Raw genomic sequence first — 22,178 nt, forward strand, 5'->3', positions numbered from 1 at the left:
AGCCGTGTTTCTAACTGCTTTTTACGGATTTATGCGTCCGGGTGAATTTACTTCAGCAACCAATCATTTCAATCCTGCCCATGGTCTTTCTTTCTCTGATTTACGCTTCTCACCTAATTTCTTTACACTTTTTCTCAAGCACTCTAAGAGTGATTCTGAACGTTTTGGTGTTACACTAACAATTTCTAAAATTAACAACAATTTCTGCCCCTTCTCATCTATGCTTAAATTTCTTAAAATTCGCCAGAGATCTTCAGAACTTTCCCCTCTATTTATCCTACTTAACAGAGCACTCCTTTCTAAAGCCTGGTTTAGGAATCACCTAGTTTCCGTCCTTAAAAGCTGCAACCTATCTCCCTCCCAGTATACTGGGCATTCCTTCAGAATCGGGGCAGCCACTACAGCAGCTGAACGTGGCATATCTACTGCAGCCATCAAGATCCTGGGCAGATGGTCTTCCTCTGCATTTGAGTCATATATAAGACCTGATCCAAGAATCATCCTTGAAGCTCAGCAAGCTCTCCAGTAATGGTCCAGGTAAATTCCTACGCAACTACTGGTGGTGGGTTTTATAATAATAATAAAAAAAATGCTTTTAATATGTGGTCTTTCAGTCTGTGTGGCCCTGCGGCCTTGTCTCTGTGGTCTAACAGACCGTGTGGCCCTGCGGCCTTGTCTCTGTGGTCTAGTAGGCCATGTGGCCCTGCGGCCTTGTTTTGTGGTCTAGCAGACCGTGTGGCCCTGCGGCCTTGTCTTTGTGGTCTAGTAGGCCATGCGGCCCTTACCTTGTCTTCATGGTTTAGCAGGCTGCGTGGCCCCGTGGCCTTGTCTCTGTGGTCTAGCAGACCGCGTGGCCCTGCGGCCTTGTCTCTGTGGTCTAGCAGACCGTGTGGCCCTGCGGCCTTGTCTCTGTGGTCTAGCAGACCGTGTGGCCCTGGCCCTGTTCTTCTACTTTCTAGGAACTTCAGGACACAAGACTGGTGGGTATACTTTATTTTCTGTTTTGGGTGTTTGGTAGGCTCCATCCAGGTGGAAGCATTCTTCCACTTATTCTTTGGGGGTCGGCTGCGCCCCTGCCTTGATCTTCAGGCAGGATATGCAGAGTCCGGACCCACAGATTGCGAGCTACGGATGGGGCCTACGCCAAAGAACTGTATTGCTTGCTGGGTTGCTAATAAATGGATAATTGTCACAGTATTTATTCTCCTGAGTCTTTCTGGTAGAAATGAAAGCTTTAGCATTAAGTTCTGCCAGGAAGACTTAATTGTTACGTCACTCTACCTTTTCATCTATCCAATCACATTCCAACACTTGTGGTATAAAAAATCGGTACTTACTCATGTTTGAGTTCGCAGATGCTGACGCTTCAATTCACCACCATCCTCCCCACCTCCTCCAAATTGAATCCTTCCCTCCATCCTCCTCACCACCACCACCAGGATGGTCCCTTCCATACCTCACGGTGGTCGGCTGCGCCCCTGCCTTGATCTTCAGGCAGGATATGCAGAGTCAGGACCCTCAAATTGCGAACTACGGACGGGGCCTACGCCAAAGAACTTTATTGCTTGCTGGGTTGCTAATAAATGGATAATTGTCACAGTATTTACTCTCCCGAGTCTTTCTGATAGAAGTAGGCTTTCAGGAATTGTAGTAGGCCATTGTCCTGTCTCCACTATGGAAATCAGTTGTGTCAAGGTAGTATTGTTCATTGTAGCTCTTTTAAGTTCCTCAAGAGTCAAGGTTGGTACATCCATCATATTTACAGACAACACTCTGTCCATATACGTGTCCACGTAACTGTTGTCCTGAGTTTCAGGTAAAGGAAGTCTAGAAAGTGAGTCTGCAACATTGTCTTTACCTGCAATGTGTTCAATCTTGTAGTCATATGGATACAGTCTCAGTCTAAGACTTCTCTGGATTGAGCATTTAAATGAGAGGTCGATGATCCGTTTGAAGAGTAAATCTGCCTTCCCACAAATACAAGTGTTCCACCGCCCATACGCACCCTAAGGCTTCCCGCTCTATCTGAGAGTAACATCTTTCTGTTGGTGTTAGAGAACAGCTCGCATATGCTACAGGTTTCTTAGCTCCATTTTCTTGTTGTTGAAGCAAAACTGCTCCAAGTCCGACTGGACTTGCATCACTGATCACAACTGTTGGAGCATTTATGTTGAAGTATGGCTCACTAGTTAATTCTTATTTTCAGTCTTTTAACCCTCAGAGCCCGACGGCATCGTCCACGACTGTCAGGATAATAACCAGGAGATCAGAGGTAAGTGATACAAATGAAGCTTTATTCATAGATGATCAGAGTGCAAGGTGAGTATTAATTCAAATCAAGTGCAGATTTCGTGATGAGTCGAAGTGAGGCAGATAGCAGGTAAGCAAGTTCACTTTAGATAAGCTGATGTCAAGTAGTCACTTGTTCAATAACTTTGTCTCTTCTCTTTCAGATGCAGATAGCAGTAAGCAGATTCGGAGGACATACACTGGATTCTTGAAGGAGCATAGGATCTCTGACTGCATGGAGTCGGGCAAGGATTCTGAAGACGGAACAACAGGATACAGAGGTTAGTATGTCAGGTAAGTATACATTACATCTTGGAGTCTGGAAGTATCAGCGGCAGCAGAGACAACGACATGTGAACTGTTCCTGTTGGAGACTTGACAAAGACTGATACCATTGTGAGGGTTTTATGGGTTGGTTGATGAGGTAATTGATGATGAACAGGTGTGTGGGATTAATATTCTGGAGAGAGTGATCTTTGAGTGGTGGACTGAAATGAGCTTGATTGATTTCTGACAACGACGTCACACGGCACCTCCGATAAATATTTATATTATTTAATGAAAGTTTTATCGATTTTCTTACCGTTTTTTACAGCAGAAAGCTAACGAGCTAGCCATCACGGGGGTGTATTTGGTGTCTTTGTAGCCTTTACAGAAGGTTTTCTATCCAGCCTGGAACATGTGCCTCTTTTCGGAGTTGTTCAGCAATAAATCCAAACGCTTACATCCAAGATTTATCCACTTGATGTCCATAATTTATAAATTTTCTGTAATTTTTGCCGCTAGCTCGATGCTAGCTGCCATTTTGGATATCCCATGATGCTTTGCGTGAGGGTTTGACCAATTACAGGCTGATCCGTCATCCACGTTGGTGTGCGTCATTACGCAAGAACCACAGCTCTGTTATTGTGGAGAGAGAGAGAAGCGCGGCAGTTTTGAGTGGAGAGAGAGAGACGTGCGGCAGTTTTGAGAGACTCTCTCTCTCTCCACTCAAAACTGCCGCGCATCTTTCTCTGAGAGAGATGCGCGGCAGTTTTGAGTGGAGAGAGAGAGAGAGACGCGCGGCAGTTTTGAGAGACTCTCTCTCTCCACTCAAAACTGCCGCACATCTTTCTCTGAGAGAGATGCGCGGCAGTTTTGAGTAGTTTTGAGGAGAGAGTTTGAGGATACACAGAGAAACACGGAGAACAATGGATCGTCGGAGATATATGGACGCAAATCAAGCGCAGGCCTTTTTTGATGCCATGCAGGATGATGAATATTCAGGAGAAGAGAGCTTTTTGACAGATGAGGAACTACATTACCAGGATGGTCTAGACCCCGCTGAAGAGTAAGTGCCATTTATTTATTTACTGTAAAAGTATAAAAAAAAAAAAAGTAAAATAGAAATATGCACAGTAGCATTTTCTAAATATGTAAAAATAAATTCTGTAAACGTAGTATTTTGTTTTTCTGTTGGTTACAGAGTAGTAAGAGTTGTGGATTACACTTTGTCTCAGACATTTTTTTGTCTGAGGTTTAGTGAGCTTACCTAGGTGTTTACAACACACAAAGGAGTTTAGTGTGTTTACAACACACAAAGGATGTTTTAGGTCACACCTTTTAGCTGTGGAGAGAATGTCTCAAGGATGTTGTAGTGGGGGAAGGGCTTTCAACACTGCTCACCTTTTAGCTGTGGTGGGTTGGGGGTACAGTAGCAATCTCAGCCATTGTTATCTTATGTGAGAAATAAAATACAAAAACACTCATTGATCTGATATGTATGATCTAATATTTTGCTTTATTTATTTGTTTTACAGTCGTGATAATGAAGAAGACACCAGCCCACCCACCCAAGCCAGACAGGAAAGCTCCCATTCTTCCGCTGTGGAGGGCCCTTCCACTTCTGCTGCAGCACCCCAGCAGCTGCCAGGAATAGGTCATGGACGGCTGCAGTCACGGTCACGAGGGAGAGCGCGGTCACGAGGGAGAGCGCGGTCAAGATCCAGATCCGGCAGCTTGAGGGGTCGACAGAGTCCTGAATCCACTAGGTCGAGATCTAGACCACAGCCAGCAGCCCCAACTCCATCATGGAACAGTGAGAGTCAGCCAGACATCCCTCCAGTGCCCAAAAGGTTCGTCCCAACAAGAAAGCCAGGACATCAGCTCAACCCCACATCCATATACACACCATTGGACCTTTTCAAACTTTTTGTCAGTGACAGTGCAGCAACCACTTTGTGTAATAACACAAACAAAAACGCTGCAAAAAAACATTGCCAGTGGCAAAAAATATTCCTGGACAAACTTCACTGTTGAAGAATTTTTCAAATATTTAGGACTGACTTTCTTTTTTGCACTGGTGAGACTGACAAATATCCGAGACTACTGGAGGACAAATACCCTTTTCAGCCAACAGTTTCCCCACTCAGTGATGACACGTGACAGGTATCAGGTCATTTCCTGGAACATCCACATGAGCGACCCTGATGAAGATGTCCACAACGACCGGAAGAGAAGGACACCAGCTTATGACCGGCTGTTTCGTCTGAAGCCCCTTTTAGATGACATCAAACATGTGTGCAGAGCATTTTATCACCCACGGCAGAACCTTTCAGTGGACGAGAGGATGGTGGCAACAAAGGCTCACACTGGCATGACGCAATATATGAAGGCGAAGCCAACTAAGTGGGGCTTCAAACTTTTTGTGCTGGCAGACAGCAGCATTGGGTACACTTTAGACTTTGCTGTATACACGGGGAAGTCTGTGTTTGCTTCTGGTGTAGGACTGGCATACGACTCGGTTATGTCCCTCATGAACAAATCATCCCTAGGGAGTGGCTACAATGTGTATGTAGACAACTTCTACACAAGTCCAAAGCTATTCATGGATCTCTACAGCATGAACTTTGGAGCATGTGGCACCTACAGGGACAACAGACGAGGATGCCCCCGCACAACCACAAATGCCATGACCAAAAAGGATCCTAGGGGCACCATCAGGTGGATCCGTGACGGCCCTCTGGTTTTTGTAAAGTGGATGGACACTCGGGAAGTCTCTGTCTGCTCCACAATTTACCCGGCCTTCTCTGGCAACACAGCTCAGAGAAGGGCAAGAACTCAGGATGGAGGCTGGAACACCAAATCTATTCCATGCCCAACCCCTGTCACTGAGTACAACAAGAGTATGGGAGGTGTTGATCTTTCTGATCAACTCATCCAATACTACTCAGTTCACCAAAAAACGATGAGATGGTACAGGACATTGTTTTACCATTTTTTGGACATTACTGCGACCAACAGCTACTTACTTCACAAGGATGTTTGTGCAGAGAAGCAGCCCATGACCCACAGGGCTTTTCTGGAGGAGCTGACAGCCCAACTCTGTGGTGTTACCATTGCTGTTCCCCCCACCCAGCAACAAAGTGACCATGTACCTGTGCCAACATCAGACCAAACTGAAACCAGCAAGAAGGCCTCCTATGGTAGAAGGCAATGTGTGAACTGCAAGCAGACAAGGCAGGTCAAACAGGCCACCCCCTGGAAATGCAAAGCCTGCGATGTGGCCCTCTGTGTGATTGCTGATAGGAACTGTTTTGAGGCTTGGCACCAGTAAATATCAGGCCAAAAACGCCTGGACTTTTTTTGGAAAAATGTAAATAGTTTTGGTTCTGTATAAGTTCTCATGTATATTCCTGAGTTCCAAGAATCCAAAGACATGAACAAACTATTTCCAGAGGAAATATGCATAGCTTTTATTTATTTGTGTGTGATTTCAATAAATATTTGAGTGATTCAATTTTCGTTTTATTTTTTCATTTGTCTTTATGGTCCCATAACTTATTTTACATTCAGGTGACATCAATGCAACACAAATATGCTGATAGTGCTATTTGTCTTGAAAAAAAAGAGGTGTGTCAATTGTCTGTGCACAACAGGGTTGATGTTTTACAAGCTTTTTAGTAAATAAAACCAGACGGAAAATTAATTGTAAAAATACCCTTAGGTCTTAAAGGGTTAAATGCATTTTCTGCTTCAGATGACCACTGCCACTCTTGTCCTTGTCTGGTTAGTTTTTGGAGAGTCTCAGACAGATTTGCATAATTGGGAACAAACTTCATAAAAAAACCACAAGTGACTAGGAATAAACGTAACTGTGCAACATTTTCAGGTCTGGGAGGGTTACAAATTGCTTCAACCTTTTGTGGATCTGGTTTTATTCCGTCCGCTGTGACAACATGACCCAAAATCTCAATCTGCTTAAGTCCAAAGAAACATTTTTCTTTATTCAAGGTCAGTCCCTTTTCTTGGAATTTAAAAAAAAACATTTCTCAGTCTTTGCTCCAGCTCATTTTCAGCAAACACGACCGCATCATCTATGTAGCACACCACACCTGGCATCCCACATAACATAGAGTCCATGGCTTTCTGGTATGCTTCAGGAGCACTGGACAATCCGAATGAAACCTTCCTAAAACGGTTGCATCCCCTGTGTGTAATGAATGTGGTCATTTGTCTGGATTCAAGTGCCAGATCAACTTGCCAGAAGCCTTTACGGGCATCCAGTTTTGCAAACACCTTTGCTCCCTGCATTGCTTGGAGTATACTGTCTATTGTTGGTACAGGGTGTATTTATCTTACCACCGCTTTATTCACTTCTCTCAGATCTACACAAAGTCTCACTTCTTTAGTATCTTTTTTTGGAATGAGAAGAATGTTTGACACCCATTCAGATCCTATGTGCACTTCCTCTACGATTCTATCTTCCAGTATTTTGTCCAGCTCTTGAGTTTCAGCCTCTACCATCAGGTAAGGTACTCTCCTTAAAGCTTGAGCTACAGGTGTGACCTTTTCATTTACAGATATTTTATGGCTGTAATCTTTAATTTGTCCCCGTCCTTTAAACGAACACTGATAATTCAGCCTTAAGTTTAAAAAATCTCTCTGGGCGAATTTTCAATTGCACTAACCAGGTATGTGGTATTCAGGATATTTAAGTTAAAGCATGACCACCTTCCTAACAGTGGCTCTACGTTTCCTTTTATTACAAAAATGTCATCCTTCGTGACATTATCCTTCCATTGGAAATGTTCTTAAAAAAATCCCACACAGTGGAGAGAGTGTCTGTGCATAAGCGTAGAATTTTATCTTGGTTTGTTTTAGTAACTTTTTGTGCAAACAATTTGTGATACAGTTCTTCTCAAATGAAATTTCTTCCAATTCTTGTATCTATGACCATCTTCAGCCTCTGTCATTAACTCTTATGGTCCTTCTGGATCAATTGAATACACAAATTCATCAGAATCAGAATTGTCATTTACAGCTCTCACTGGTTTGTCTTTGCGTTCTGACCTGTCTTTGGCCTTGTATCTGTCATTTTTATGCTCCTGTGAGTTATTTTTGTTATTGAGTTATACAGACGTGCGTTCAAAGAGAGTGATGGCAGAGAGAAAGCAAGACCTCACGCTTGCAGGACAGTACTGGCATTTGGAAAGTTACTGAGGTTTGTCCAAAAAGTTGCTAGGCATTTTTTAGGCATTTAAAGTCGCTTAAAGAGTCTGAAAAGTCGCTAAGATGGCAACACTGATGGTAATGAAGGACTGTCAGTCAGCGGCTGTGGGCCTGAGCAGTATGATGTCACACTGCTCAGAGAATCAAAACGGCATGTTTAATGAGACTGCTTTGGTTTAATGGGGATTAGAAAAAAGAAAAAAAAAGGAGTGGGTGGGTGGATTTTTATCATTGTAGGGTGATTGTGTTGTAAGGATGGATTTCTACTAAGACTAAATTCAAGAATTCGAACCTGTAATAAAACAATACAACTCACTAATCTGAAGAAGAGATCTAAGGAACAGAGAGCACAACACAACTGGCTCAATCTCATCTCTTCCCCCCATGCTCAGTTCCTGACTCCTCACACTGTCTTCTCCCCTTCAGGTCTCACTCACAAACTTACTGTCTCCAGCTGTACTATGTGAGGTTAAAATAAATACTTCTGGTGCGAATGGTAAAGGGGTTTCATTCCCGCAACAGCAGAACAGTCAGAAAAAAAGAAAACAATGCCTGTTCTTCTGATGTGGGAGATGCCCTAATAAAGATAGTTGATAACCATTGTCTTCATCCCCCAAACTCAGGCGTGACCACTTGGGGCACGAGAAAAGGTCCAACGAAAGCTGAATAAATATTTGGGTGCTAGATGTTTTTTGTCCTTTTTTTCCACTTGGGTATTTAAAGGGAATTGGAAAACCACTCAAGGAAGCATCTGTAAACAGAACTTCTCACACTGTTGCTGTGTGTCTCTATTGCCAGGTGTGGTAGATTTTTCCCTAAGCCTAACTATCTGGGGCGTCTCCAATCAACACACAGATCTTATTAACTGGGGGCATCTCCAAATCGACACCCAATACCTTTATCTGGGGCGTCTCTAAATCGACACCCAACACCTTTATACTCAAGCTCTTGCGTCTTCAGTCGACAACTGGCCGAGTTTTCTTACTATAACTTATTTCCCTAAACTAGCTTACTTCCTGTGCAGGAATAATCGACAAACAAACTTCAGCAAATGTCCTTTAAATGCTTTAATCACGGCCGGAAGAGTTCCCGAGCAGTTCTCAGGGAATATCTCCCAAGAAGAAGCAAGAAAAATATTATTGAGAATCCCACCAGTAAACACAGATACAACAGTTTTTATAGAATAAGGGGTATGGCAAAATGGCATGAAACATTACATTATTTGATTGGTTCTTTTTAGAAAAGCCCTTCTGTTACTAGGTAAAGATTCCTTCATAATCACAGGGTTTCAAACCTAATCGTCTGTCTAGTTTCATTTCCCCTATTTGTTATTTTTACACACACATACTCAAAGTCACAAGTCTTTGAATTATGTTTGTATTTTATACTGATCAGTTATGTATAGTGTATTATTTTTATTAAATAATTTTATTTACTAATGATTATTTTAGTAGATTATAAGGAGGCTGGTGCTACCGCAAATCTTAGTTAGGGTACGTTAAAGGGGGGGTGAAACACTCAGTTTCAGTCAATCTCATGTTAATCTTGAGTACCTATAGAGTAGTACTGCATCCTTTATAGCTCCAAAAAGTCTTTAGTTTTATTATATTCATAAAAGAAAGATAGGCTGTTCCGAGTCTTTCCGGAAAAAAACGAGCGGCTGGAGGCGTGCCGTGTGGGCTGTGCTTACGCGCCGATAGCTAACAACACACAGGCATTTGAAGCAGTTTTACTCACGGTTCCAACGCACGACCGTTAACCTTTATCGTTGGGACTGCTCCATCCTTAAGCATTAGAAGATCTGCAAATCCGTAGTCGAACTGGGCCTTTTTTATAAAACAATCATCGTCGAAATGCAGGGAACAAATAAAGTCCTGTGACTGCAGCCAGCACAGCGCTTTGATGGTTTCGCTCTCTCGCTCTGGTCTACGGGTGCGCGCGCGCCCTTCCGGGAGAAGTATGAAGGTAAATCAGTAGCAAAACTCGAGAGCACATAGATGTGAATTTGAGAACTTGTACAATAAATATTCGTACTTGTACATGAACATTTACATTCACAGCTCCAATGTGAAAACCTGTAAAATAAAAATCTGAAGTTGAATGTTGAAATTTGCACTCGCATACAATAGTCAAAAACCTGTATTCTGAATTTGAAAGTCAAAGGAGCCGTTTTATTGGCTGGCACCTAGCCAATGAAATGGGACTTCGATGATGTCACAAAACCCACGTGCACTGAAACGCTAACATGGCTTAATGCATTAAACTGATATTAAAAGAAATAAACGATATTATCAAACTCAGTAAACACAATGCTAATAATGCATACTACAGAAAAGCAGATGAGCACAGAATATGACGAAAGAAAGCAAATGTGTGTTCAGTGCAAATAAACTTGCTGCCTGTGTTTTATTAATAATGTAACGAATTATGTGTTTTTTGTTATTGTTATTTTATTTTATAACTGTTGGTCCATTAAGCCTCATTAAGCGTTTTCTTGGTTTTCTATGGGAGGAAAACGTACAATTAAACGCGTTGCGATCATATTCTGTGCTCAATTGTTTTTCTGTATGCTTTGTATGGTGTTTCCTGAGTTTGGTCTTTTAATACCACTGTCTCAATTAAACACGTTGCGTTCATATTCTGTGCTCATCTGCTTTTCTGTAGTATGCATTTTTAGCATTGTGTTTACTGAGTTTGATAATATCGTTTATTTCTTTTAATATCAGTCTAATCTTGCATTAAGCCATGTTAGCGTTTCGGTGCATGCGGGTTTCGTGACATCATCGAAGTCCCATTTCATTGGCTAGGTGCCAACCAATAAAACTGCTCCTTTGAGGAATTATTATTAAATTATTCATGGAGTCAGAATTAAAATTAGAAATCTGTTTAATGTGTTAACTGTTTAATAAATTAAAGTGATTTTTCCAGAAGCGCCAGAAAAGACATAGGCTACACACTGAATACCTTCGACCACAACATTGGATTCCGTTTTTTGGGCCAGTGGGTGGAGTTTACAGTGTTCACACACTGTCAACACACATTTTTGTCCAAACACCATGTAACAGTGGACTTTGCATAATAGGTGCCCTTTAAGGCGAATTTTAACATCCTCCTATAATATAATCCCCATTTCAGTGCATTTCCACCACTAGGACATTAAAAATGTGGCTTATGGAAATAATGCAATCTGCAGATGTTCACGAAGTCTACATATTCCATCAGCTATTGTGGACATTCATAATGCCATTTAACCAGCTGCCTTTTGGGGGATATGGCAATGTGTTGGATGCAGTGAGGACGGCTCACTCAAACAGCTCACTCAAACCGCCACGGTTTGTATCGAGCCATTTTTTAGTCTGGCTGTTTGATGAGAAATAGATTAAATGTAGTTGCAATAACCTCTGTAATAATCCATACAACTGTATCAGATGGCTATTATTCTGTTGCGCAGAGCTTAACTGATGACGGCACGGCTTGATCTCTGGTTGACCAATCAGCGGAAAGGGGTGTTTCATACCTGCTCATGTAGAGATTGAATATTGAAGCTCATTTTGGTTTAATTGTTTTTCCATTTGGCGGATTAGGACAAAGTGTGATGAAAACAAAGATAAAAAAAAATGAAAAAACGACACAAGATTTCATTATTTATGTTCATGGGAAAAATGGAATATGTGATAAATTATTCCGTTTAGAAGTCAAAAAAAAAAAAAAAAAGGTTGTATTCATTTCTTTGAGTTCCTTATCCATTTAGTGCAAATGTTGGTGTAATCAATTCTGAGAGGTCAATACATCAATTTTATTAATTTTATTCAATTACATTTTGACAGAAACAGAAAGCACAGCACTTTCATTGGCTCTCTTTACATTATTTCACAAAATAACTGAATTATTTAATCATGCCATTTATCATGAGTATAATAGGTCAAATATTTGTTTTATATATACATCTTATAAAATGCAACTAATGGATTTCCATGCTAAAAAATACAAAATTATATACAATTCATGCAACTTTATCAATGCTTACCAAGACATATACACTCATCCAGCCAAATATTCCAATCTTGAGATTACACACAAATAAGATTTTTATGTGGGGGCACCTTGTTTTAGCTCATTTGTCTCACATACTATTTAGCTTGTTTGCCTTTTTCTGTTTAGATGTTCTTTTACATTACCATTCTCATTTAGTTTGGTCAAAGTGTCCTGTTGTGCTCTTTGAACTCTAGAAAAATAATAATAAAATAATTAGAGAAATAAAAAAATAACATGAACCAACACACATATATACATTTTTAAAGTTCATTAAAATATAAATTTTCTTCACACTATTTATGCACATTAAGAATATTCTCTCTCTCTTTATATATACTGTTATATAAGTTCAGATATTTCATGTGTTCTAGCTCAAGCACAGCTGGAGCAACTAATGAATCTATGAATCTATTCAGGGGTTTGAATAATTTTGAGACTGCAGAAGTCATTAAAAGTTGCATTTTCAGTTGAATTTGGGGAAACAACTTAAAACATTTGTTGTGTTAAGCTATTTAAATTACTTTTGTTTGATTTGTTCAGTGCAAACAGCTGAAAGTCTGTAAATGTTTGCCAATAACCCTGATGTGCAGGGGTTGAATAATTTTGATTACAAATGTATATGTTTTTTTTTTTTTTCAGGAGACTGACATCCTGCCTCACTTTCCAATAAATTGCAATGAATAAAATCTAGTACCGCCCTACATTTTTTAAAAATGAATAGCGCAATAATTATTAACACTTGATCATGTTTAACCATAATCATTGAGACTCTTAATACAAAACTTAATACCCCCCCCCCCGGAATTTTATTAAAATGTTGTTTTATTAGCTCTTGTTACTGACCTCAATTCTTCTTTCAGCCTTCTGAGTTTATCATACAGTCTTTCATTTCTCACATCCAGGGGGGAAGTAGGGACAAACCAGCTTGCTACACACTTAAAGATCACAACTACATGCTGGTCACAGAGAGATACATCAAAATAGTGAGTGAGCAATACAATTCATTATTATTATTAGTGTAATTACTGTGTATCTAGAACCCTGTTCTTATTTATGTATATCAGATTACCTCAAACAGAATGATGAAGACTAATCGTGCTGCCAGAATAACCCAAAACTGATTAGTTAAACTATAGTCTTCTTTACTTCTGTAGTCTCTATAGCTGAAAATAAACAGTACAGTAGATAAACATTAGCCTACATAAACAGCAGGTTTGATTATGACCATAATCACTATACTATGGTCTTTCATTACTTCTGTAGTCTCTATAGCAAAAAAAAAAAAAAAAAAAATCAGTACAGTAAATAAACAGTACATAAACAGCACAGGTTTGATTGACCATAATCAAATGTGCAAATGTGCACATAAATACAAAATAATAAGTGAAAATGAGTTACATTTTGTGTGTTCATTCAAGCTTATTCTTGCTAAGAACCACCCACTTAAACAGGACTGTTTTGTCTAATGGACAAATAAAATGATCCTGGTTGATTGAGTGTTTTGAGAGGTTGCTAAGTCCCTAAGGTGTTTAGGATAGATATATAGATAAATAGATATTACCTGCAGTGTGTCACATTTATGCCACTGTAAGTGACCATCTGATGAGATTTGAAATCTTCACTAACTATCATATTAGCAATGGAAAGTGTGTTGTTTATGTATCCAACCATACAACTGAAATTAAACAAAGAAGATTGAAAAACACATTTGTGGTGCAGCAAATATGTTGATTAAGCAGGTGTGAAATATCAAGTCCAACTCACTCAATGCCTGTAGCACTGCCGTTGGCACAAGGCCCATAGTAGTACTTGTAAACCAGACGAGGAATGAAATCAGAGGAAATACCAATGACCAGTCCATTAGCAATGACCGCAAGCACACTAATTGCCTCCAGCACTTCTGTCCAAACACCTGAAATGAGAAAAAAAGTTGTCTTTTTTATACATTGTTTGAGGTCCACATATTTTTTCATGATCATTTTCCATCCTCTATTTTTATTGCAATGTTTTATTGTCAAGTTTCTATGCAAAGCTGCATTATTTTGTGAAAGATTCATAAAATAATCTGCACAGAAATGTGCTACTCAAACTCTTAAAACAAGACTGAAATGATGAGGGATCCTGTTCAGTTGCTTCTGAAGGATATTCAGAGTTGTAGGCAATAAACAAAGCCACATTTTACCCTCATCGATAATTGTTCAAATATTTAGGAATAACTATTGTATTTCCTCACAGTGACTGGAGCTCAGAACGATTCTTTCAGACAACACGTCAATTTTAGCTTGTTAATGTAAATGGTCAGTTTGAACTGCATAGGAAGTTTTGAGTTCTGCAAGTTACAGTATGTTTACATAGTTCCATAAGCTCTTTGATATCAAATGATTTCTCATGATATTAATATTCTGTTTATAATGCCATGAGCCTTTCTTTCCCTCACCAATATCGTTGGCCTTTGTTGGTACTAGTCTGCGTTCAAGGCTGACCATCTTAATGGCATCCAATCGGATCTCAATGATGTTGTTTAGAAGAGCCAACAATGGAGCCAAAGGAAATGCTGCTACGAAGATAGTAGTAAAACTGAACTGCATCACTGGGGGAGGTAAAACAAACAAAAAAATGCTAATTTTAGACATTTGTGTTTCAAAGAAAAAATACGCTTTCTAATGTATCCTCTTAAAAGAACTCTAGAAGAGTTTTGAAGACCCACAACTAGAATTTTATTTGTGTTTGCTATACAAAACTTGCTGCAACAATGCTGAGGTGTAGTGGGAGGCTACCAGGCTGTTACTATGTGATTGCTAAGGCCTTCTTGGGGTTACTACTGGCCCAAATCAAAGAAGCGTACTCCAAGTGTCTATGGTATGAGATCTCAATCATGATAAAATGTGTAGGACGAGTTACTGACCAAAATGTAATACTTATGGTTAGGGATTTTATTTATGTCCCTAATTATAAGAATGAACAACAGTATTGATTATTGTCTTAGCAAACACCACTAGTAACCGCTCTGGCAACAAACACACACACACACACACACACAAAATGAATCTGTACCCATTTCCAAGAACTCATTAAAGAGGCTGAAGCTATCAGTTTTAATCAGGCCATAGTTTCTGTGGAGGTCTTCAAGTTTGCAGTTTTCACAGAGTTCGGATCCTTCCTTGACGCTCATACACTCCTTCTTATAGCATTTGGCACATCTTCTCCGCAGCTTCTGGGTCTTTTTCCTGTTCAACCACCTACTAAACCAGCTGTATGAGGGTAAGAGGGTATAAATAAGTGTTTGTTATCTCTAATACATTTACTGTATGTTATACAAAGTACATGAAGTAGTCTAAAATAGGGATCAGTATTATAAGAAATGCAATGATTCTGGTTCCTTAACTATTATTTTTAATACTTGACGAAGAAATGGTCCGAACTACATAATAGCATATGACTGAAATACTACTTTCGCTAACATTTTAAGTCAACATAGAACACACAATAGAAAAGACGTGTAGTAGCGGAATCTTACGTCATAAAAATGTTTGGTTGTCAGTATTTTATAATATAATGGAACTGGTTCTGAAAAAGATCTTGATTTCCAACATCAGTGTTAAATGATAAAAAGCACAGTCCACACAAAGACAATAAAAATGTTCCACTTACGGACCAGAATATTCAAAGATATTGTTGAAGGTCTGCTTAAGTACCATGATAATAGACATCTGAATGAACAAATCTGTGAGACAGCCACTTGGGTGACACTGAATTGAAAAGAATGTAATATTGCATAAAAATGAGTGTAAAGAAATAAGTTAAAAATAAAATACAGTACAGCATTGTTTATTTATAGCACATTGTAGAGAAAATTATAATTGCCACACCTCCTCCAGCCTCCATCTGCCAGATATTCTTGTATATCCTCCAGGGTGACCATTAATTCTAAAAAAAAAAATTTTTTTAACTGTATTACTTTTTTGTTGTTGTTTTGTTGTATTACATTTTTTATTACAGTAAAATTTTATTCATTTTAGAGGAAATTAGTTATGCCCTGGTAAAAACACCTCTCAAATGCACTGTACAATATAACCAATCGGTCAAAGCATATGACAAGGCTACACAAAACTAATACTGACAAATTCATGAATAATGTATTGTATCTGGTTAAGGTTGATATAATTTAAAAAATAAATTCATAAGTAATTTAACAATGGGATTACTCTGCAAACAGAGCAATTAATTTATAGTAATTAGTATAAAATAATAGAAAATACAATATAATAGAAACTATTAAATGTCAAGGCTACCTTCCCAGAAAGAACGCTGTGTACATGAGAGAGGAGAACATTGTAAAGAACTGGAATATGAACATCTTCACTGTAAAACTCCTTTCAATGGCAGAATGGGAGTGCTTATTCTCTGCAAGCAACAAAAAAACCCAAAAAACAATATAGGCTTGAGAAGTGTTTTATATCCAACAAATAGGGTTAACAATAAAAATGTCTGACAATTAAAGCCATAAACCATGTTTCACTGACCTATTTCACTCAGCTTCATGGCTACTGTACAATTTACCTGAATGAAATAATTACATGGTTACAACTGTTGTTATTATAAGCCAAAAGAGAAATATGCTCTGTTCCAAATTGTATTGCATTACAGGCAACTCAATGCAAAGGCTGATTCAAAACAGGCAACTTAAGGGGATAGTTCACCCAAAAATGTTGTGGTTACGCGGCTATGGATGTCCTTCGATGTCAACAAACTTGGTTCTCGCGAGAACTAGAATATTCCTCACCGGAGTGTCCTACGTCATACGCTGGAACTCCAGTCTCTTGTGAACATGCGTACGTTAGCGCTTTAGACTTAAGTCGAATCCATATGTGCGTGTGTGTGTGTGTATATATATATATATATATATATGTGTGTGTGTGTGTGTGTGTGTGTGTGTGTATACACAGTATATATATAAGTTTTCACCCCCCAGATCTAATGCATTTTGTTTCCTTCGTGTTTTCCTTCACATTTTAACAGATTCTTCAAGGGGTTCACAAACTTTCAAGCAGCACTGTATATGATCTAAAGTAACTAACTAGCTACTTGTAGTTTTTTCATTGGATACTTTTTTACTCTTATTCAAATAACTATTAAGATTATTACTTTTACTTTGAGTAAAGATTCCTATAAGTACTTGTACTTTTACTTAAGTACAGATTTTGCTAGGGTACTCCAGTCAGCCTATTCCAAAGGCTCACATTCCAACAGCAGCCCGGGTTATTCCATTAGACGTGCTCTATATGAGACCACTTTAAAGGTGGCTCAAATGCAGGGGTTTTCACCTTTGATGCCACCCTCTGGAAGTCATAAGGGTTACGTACAAGTGTCTTAGTACCCTTCTTCTGTGGAGACGACCCCGTTTTTTAACTCAGGGTGTCTCACTCGGTGTGTTCCATCAGAAAACCATTTCAATGGATGCCTCTCTTACAGGCTGGGTTGCGGTCTTCGAATACAGCCAAGTACAAACAACCCTCACTGAGGACAGTCCAAATTCTGGTATATCACAACACTGGAGCAGACATCCTTTTAGGCAGGAGCTGAGGCCCACAGAATGGAGGCCCACAAAATGGAGACCTCAGCCACAGGTGGTAAAGTTAATGTAACAGAAGTTTGGCCAAGCAGAAGTCGACCTGAATGCTTTAATTGAGTTGACCCACTGTCCCCTTTGGTTCTCCCTCACACCTCTAGCACCTTTGGGGCTGGATGCTAAGGTGAAAACATGGCAGAGGCATGCGTCTTTATGTGTTTACCCCGATAGCTCTGCTCTCGAGAGTTCTAGTGAGGGTATGGCAGGACGGAGTACGCCTGTTGCTCGTACCTCTGTTTTGGCCAGCCAGAATATGGATCTCGGACCTAGAATGTATCTTGAAAGGCTCTCCTTGGGAGATTCAGAACAGGAGTGAACTTCTGTCTCAGGTGTGGGGCGCAATTTGGCAGCCCTGACCTGAGATATGGAAACTGTGGGTTGGGCCCCGGAGGGGAACCCACTCATAGAACTTGGTCTCTCAACCAATGTTGTAGAGACCATTCTAAAAGCTAGAGCTCCCTCTACAAAGAAAACGATCAGTGGGCAAGCCTACACCAGTCCATAAGTGGTCCAATGATATTCAATTTCTATTTTTGATTTACATGTTGTGTACACTTTCTTGATAAATGTTTTTTAAAATGTTCTCTTGATGATTTAAATATATATATATATATATATATATATATATATATATATATACACCAGTAAGCGACACGCCACTTTTAAGTAGAAGGTAGAAAGATTAGCAATTAATTGTGGCAGGCGAAAGAGAATGGGCTAATAAAAAGATTGGAAATTACAATGTACCCAAATGTACGCTCAATGGTTAAACAGGTTGGGAAAAACTCTATAAAAGAGAGAGTTGTGAATTAGATTGTTAGAAGTTCAGTTGGCATCTCGCCTTGTACATCTTTGACTGGACCAATACAGATGGACCAGTCTGATCTTTGCCATCTGGAACTTGTTTACTTTTTTTTTTTTTTTTTTGCAAAGAGTGAAGACTTTTTCCACAACAACATTCATAAGATTCTACAGTTTGGACCTGGATTCAACCCCAGGCTCTTTAGGTTAATTCATTCTTCTTTTGCCCGCAAACCTGTGCTCAGCGTTTCTTTTTCACAATTTTGTTGGGCAAGCATTTTTCTGTACGGCTAGTTGGTATGCTGTTCCCCATAGCGTCAACTCCTGATGCCAAGTAGAGTTCCTTCGAACTCCCTCTGAGAAGGGAAAGAAACGCTGCGTCTCTTTTCCATTCTTCAGGCATCGCTGCGCATCTTCCTTCAAAGAAACATAATCTGGGGTCATGATTGTGCAGATGCCCTTTTATGGTCTCTGTAATGCAGTCCGCTGTCACATAAACTCTTCATCTGCCAATAGAATTGCCATGATTGCACACATGCTTCAGACACCGCCACACAAAGTTGTTTTCCCATAGCGTCAGCTCCTGACACAGCGTCTCGATCCCTTCTCAGGAAACCAGGTTATACATGTAATACATTATCAATAGCAAGTAGCAAATCATGATTCATAGGTTTTTCATGAACCAAAGATTGTTGGTTAGATAAAAATATGAGCTTTTCAGTACGTTCTGTCCAAACTTCTTGTTTCAATACGAAATACATGAACACAGGAAAAAAAGTCTTTAAAAATAAGACAACTATCTGTTCTCTGAAAATAGTGGGAGGTTTGTAGAGTTTACCCGAGTCATGATGGTGATGGTAATGTAGTGAAGCACAGCTCCAAGCATCAGGGCAACTGTTTGGGAATTCTCAGTAATGACCGGCCAAGAACTGTTTTCAGCCAACAGTACAGTAGCAATCACTCGAAACACAACAAGGACATGGGTCAAACCTATGATGATCAGCATCTGATAACACATAAACCACAGACACCAACAAAGAGCGTTAGCCATACATATATGAATTATATATTTTTTATGAGAGTAAATGCATCTTCGCAAAATCAATATGGGTTTCTTACCATGAGTGTGGCTAAAACCATTACTATAGTGGACCGTAGATAAGAGTGCATGTGCATCTTGGGTTCACAGTGTGCATTATTTACAATCTCCAGAATCAACTCCTCCTGCATGGTAAAAGTGCATACAAAATTACATGTTATACCCAACCACCCTAAGCTTTATATATTTGTAGTTCTTCAACATGATGTAACAATGATGCAGTTTTTTGGAGTAACACTGAAAGTAGTGTCATTGCAGCAGTGGATGTGCATCAAAAACTGGGAAACATTTGGTTGCAATTGATTTTGAGAGTTTACCGGAACGGAGAGTGACTAATTGTATGTTAAAGGAGCTGTATGTAGGATTGTGGCCAAAACTGGTACTGCAATCACTTTAAAAATACTGTAGAGAGGTGTATCCCCTCCCCCTCCCCCCTGACTCGAGGTTGCCAGATAAGCTGCAGGATTCAGCAGAAACGTAGGCTGCTTCAATGGTCATACAGGTCAACTTGCAGCATGTGTAACTTATAGGGTTGCCAACTTCAGAAAAGGAAAATACAGGACAATCGTGGTTATTTATAGGAAAATGAGGGACACTCAAAACTGTTCATCATTTCAGTGTCTGCAGTTAAATATGTGTTTAAAAGGTTATCAGACATGAACACATTCGTATTGCTTTACCTATTTATGTATTTAATTCATACATAAAATACAAAAAGTCATACATAAAAAAAAAATCACATTACAAACAAATCATCATTCAAAATAGCAGCATTTATCTAAAATAGAAAGCTTTTTAACATTATATAGGCTTACAGTTCAAAAGTTTGGGAGATTATTTTTTTGGAAAAAAAGTTTAAAGAAAGTATTTGCCTACTTTTATTCAGCAAGGATGCATTACATTAATCAAAAGTGACAGTAAAGACATTTATAATGTTACAAAAGCTTTCTATTTACTTTCTAAGGCTTTTTTTTTTTTTACATTAATAATAATCAGAAATGTTTTTTGAGCATATTATTCCTTCAGGTAGATAACATGTTTTCTTGCGTGGCTGGATGTTAGTATCATGGCATGAACAATAATCACGTTGTTTGCATTCGCCAAAATTGTTTTGCCGAAATCAAAACATGGACAGTAAAAGGTTATTACCGTTAGCGCGAGACGAGTCCGGCTTGAAGCGGAAGCAACCAGACAGCAGAGGATTATGTTCGCAAATCAAACAATGATTTGTCTAAAAACAGTGATTAAAAAAAACTGTGATTGGATGATGACAGGTGTCGGTGATCATTCTCAAGTGTCGTGGTCAGCACTGCTGCTGTTGCTATTGTATCAGTCAGTGGTTAGATCAGCTTGTCAAAAAAACGGACATGGGAGGTCACGCACGGGACAAATATATTAGGCCCAAAATACGGGACGTCCCACCTAATTCAGGACAGTTGGCAACCCTAGTAACTTAGTCCACGATATACTGTACGTGAAGAACGAATGACGAATCTTTTTTTTTTTCTGAGGTAAAGTTAGGCTTCTGTCTCTGTTGTTTTCCTCAGCGTCTCCGCATAATGACAGAGAAACGGGCTCCATAATGCATTGCTAATACGTCCATGTGAGCTAATGTTACGTTACTTTGCACGAACATGCATAACTTTGTTCGACTGTCATGAATATATGAAATGTCCATTGACAAGTTTTACTCTTTTGGCGTAAGTCGACTTATGTAGGGCGTTTGCCGAAAGCTAGTAATTTTAGTCGGTAAGGTTTTAAAAATGGACATCTTTCTTACACAAACGCATCACTTCACTGCAGAAGGCATTTATTGGAGCACTTTTATCATGAATGGATGCACTTTTATGGACTTCAAAACAGAAACCGGCCATTCACTGCCATTATAAAGCTTGGAGGAGCCAGGATATTTTTTTAATATTACTCCGATTGTATTTATCTGAAAGAAGAATGTCATATACACCTAGGATGGCTTAAGGGTGAGTAAATCATTGGCTAATTTTCATTTTTGGGTTAACTATCCCTTAATGTAGTTTAATATGTTTTATTAGTGCTGCTACCAGCTGCTTTTTCAAGAGGGTAGCTTGACCGTATTATTTAAAGTTATCATCTAAAGCTCGAATACAATTCCTAGTCGCTAACTCAAAGGTCTAATGCTGTATGATGTATTTTTTGTTATAAAGATAGTTACTTTGTAATACCTCTTCCTCACACCAGTCAAAGACCTTCCATGCGCACACATAAGACGATCTGTGACGCTTCCAAAACTCCAGAAACACAGTGGCTGTGAAGAAGACAATAACATCTGTCATAACATTGAATCAATCCAACTTAAATGAGGTCAGAGCTGTTGTTGAACTTACCCCACACAGCCATGAACATGGCGAATGCTACTGTTCCCTCATTATCAAACAGAAGGCTCACCTGCACGTGACCCAAAAAACACAGTGTCAGCACATATTAAAACATTTTAACCTTAATTTAAAAATGCCCCCAGCTATTAGAGTTCTACCAGTAATGTTAATATAATTTTTGTATAAAGTTATCTGGTCTTTAATAACATTCTCAAAATTTTAGCACAGATAAAAACATTATTTATACATCATTGATGGAAAGTTTTTTTTTCTGTTTTTTTTCTTTTTTTTTCTAAAGTTTTATTTGGATGTTTGTCTAATGTATTTTAAACGTTACTTACTATTTGTTTCAGAATGCTCAGAGAAACTAACATTCTCATAATTTTTGCAAAATTATTAAATGAAATGTTCTATGTTCTAATTCTAATTACTTGTTTCCCTAATGTTTGCATAAAAAAAAAAAGGACATTAAAGGCGCGCT

General features: G+C 39.1%; 1 protein-coding gene across 1 annotated transcript in view; it reads right to left on the minus strand.

Annotated features, from left to right (window-relative positions):
- Window positions 1-11,555: 11,555 nt before the first annotated feature.
- The window catches only part of LOC308684701 (anoctamin-9), a 32,741-nt gene continuing 22,118 nt past the window's right edge, over window positions 11,556-22,178 (minus strand). The window contains exons 10-24 of the mRNA XM_081355955.1: window positions 21,707-21,767; window positions 21,545-21,627; window positions 19,364-19,468; window positions 19,083-19,250; window positions 16,338-16,374; window positions 16,107-16,218; window positions 15,684-15,741; window positions 15,466-15,563; window positions 14,869-15,065; window positions 14,252-14,404; window positions 13,579-13,726; window positions 13,376-13,489; window positions 12,884-12,977; window positions 12,658-12,770; window positions 11,556-12,004 (exon numbers count right to left, since the gene is read on the minus strand). Coding sequence (XP_081212081.1) covers window positions 11,914-12,004; window positions 12,658-12,770; window positions 12,884-12,977; window positions 13,376-13,489; window positions 13,579-13,726; window positions 14,252-14,404; window positions 14,869-15,065; window positions 15,466-15,563; window positions 15,684-15,741; window positions 16,107-16,218; window positions 16,338-16,374; window positions 19,083-19,250; window positions 19,364-19,468; window positions 21,545-21,627; window positions 21,707-21,767 — 1,632 coding nt within the window. The 3' untranslated portion in view covers window positions 11,556-11,913. The remainder of the gene's footprint in view (window positions 12,005-12,657; window positions 12,771-12,883; window positions 12,978-13,375; window positions 13,490-13,578; window positions 13,727-14,251; window positions 14,405-14,868; window positions 15,066-15,465; window positions 15,564-15,683; window positions 15,742-16,106; window positions 16,219-16,337; window positions 16,375-19,082; window positions 19,251-19,363; window positions 19,469-21,544; window positions 21,628-21,706; window positions 21,768-22,178) is intronic.

The sequence above is a fragment of the Scardinius erythrophthalmus genome (genome assembly GCF_964197995.2).
Source record: "Scardinius erythrophthalmus genome assembly, chromosome: 24".
NCBI classification, from domain to species: Eukaryota; Metazoa; Chordata; class Actinopteri; order Cypriniformes; family Leuciscidae; genus Scardinius; species Scardinius erythrophthalmus.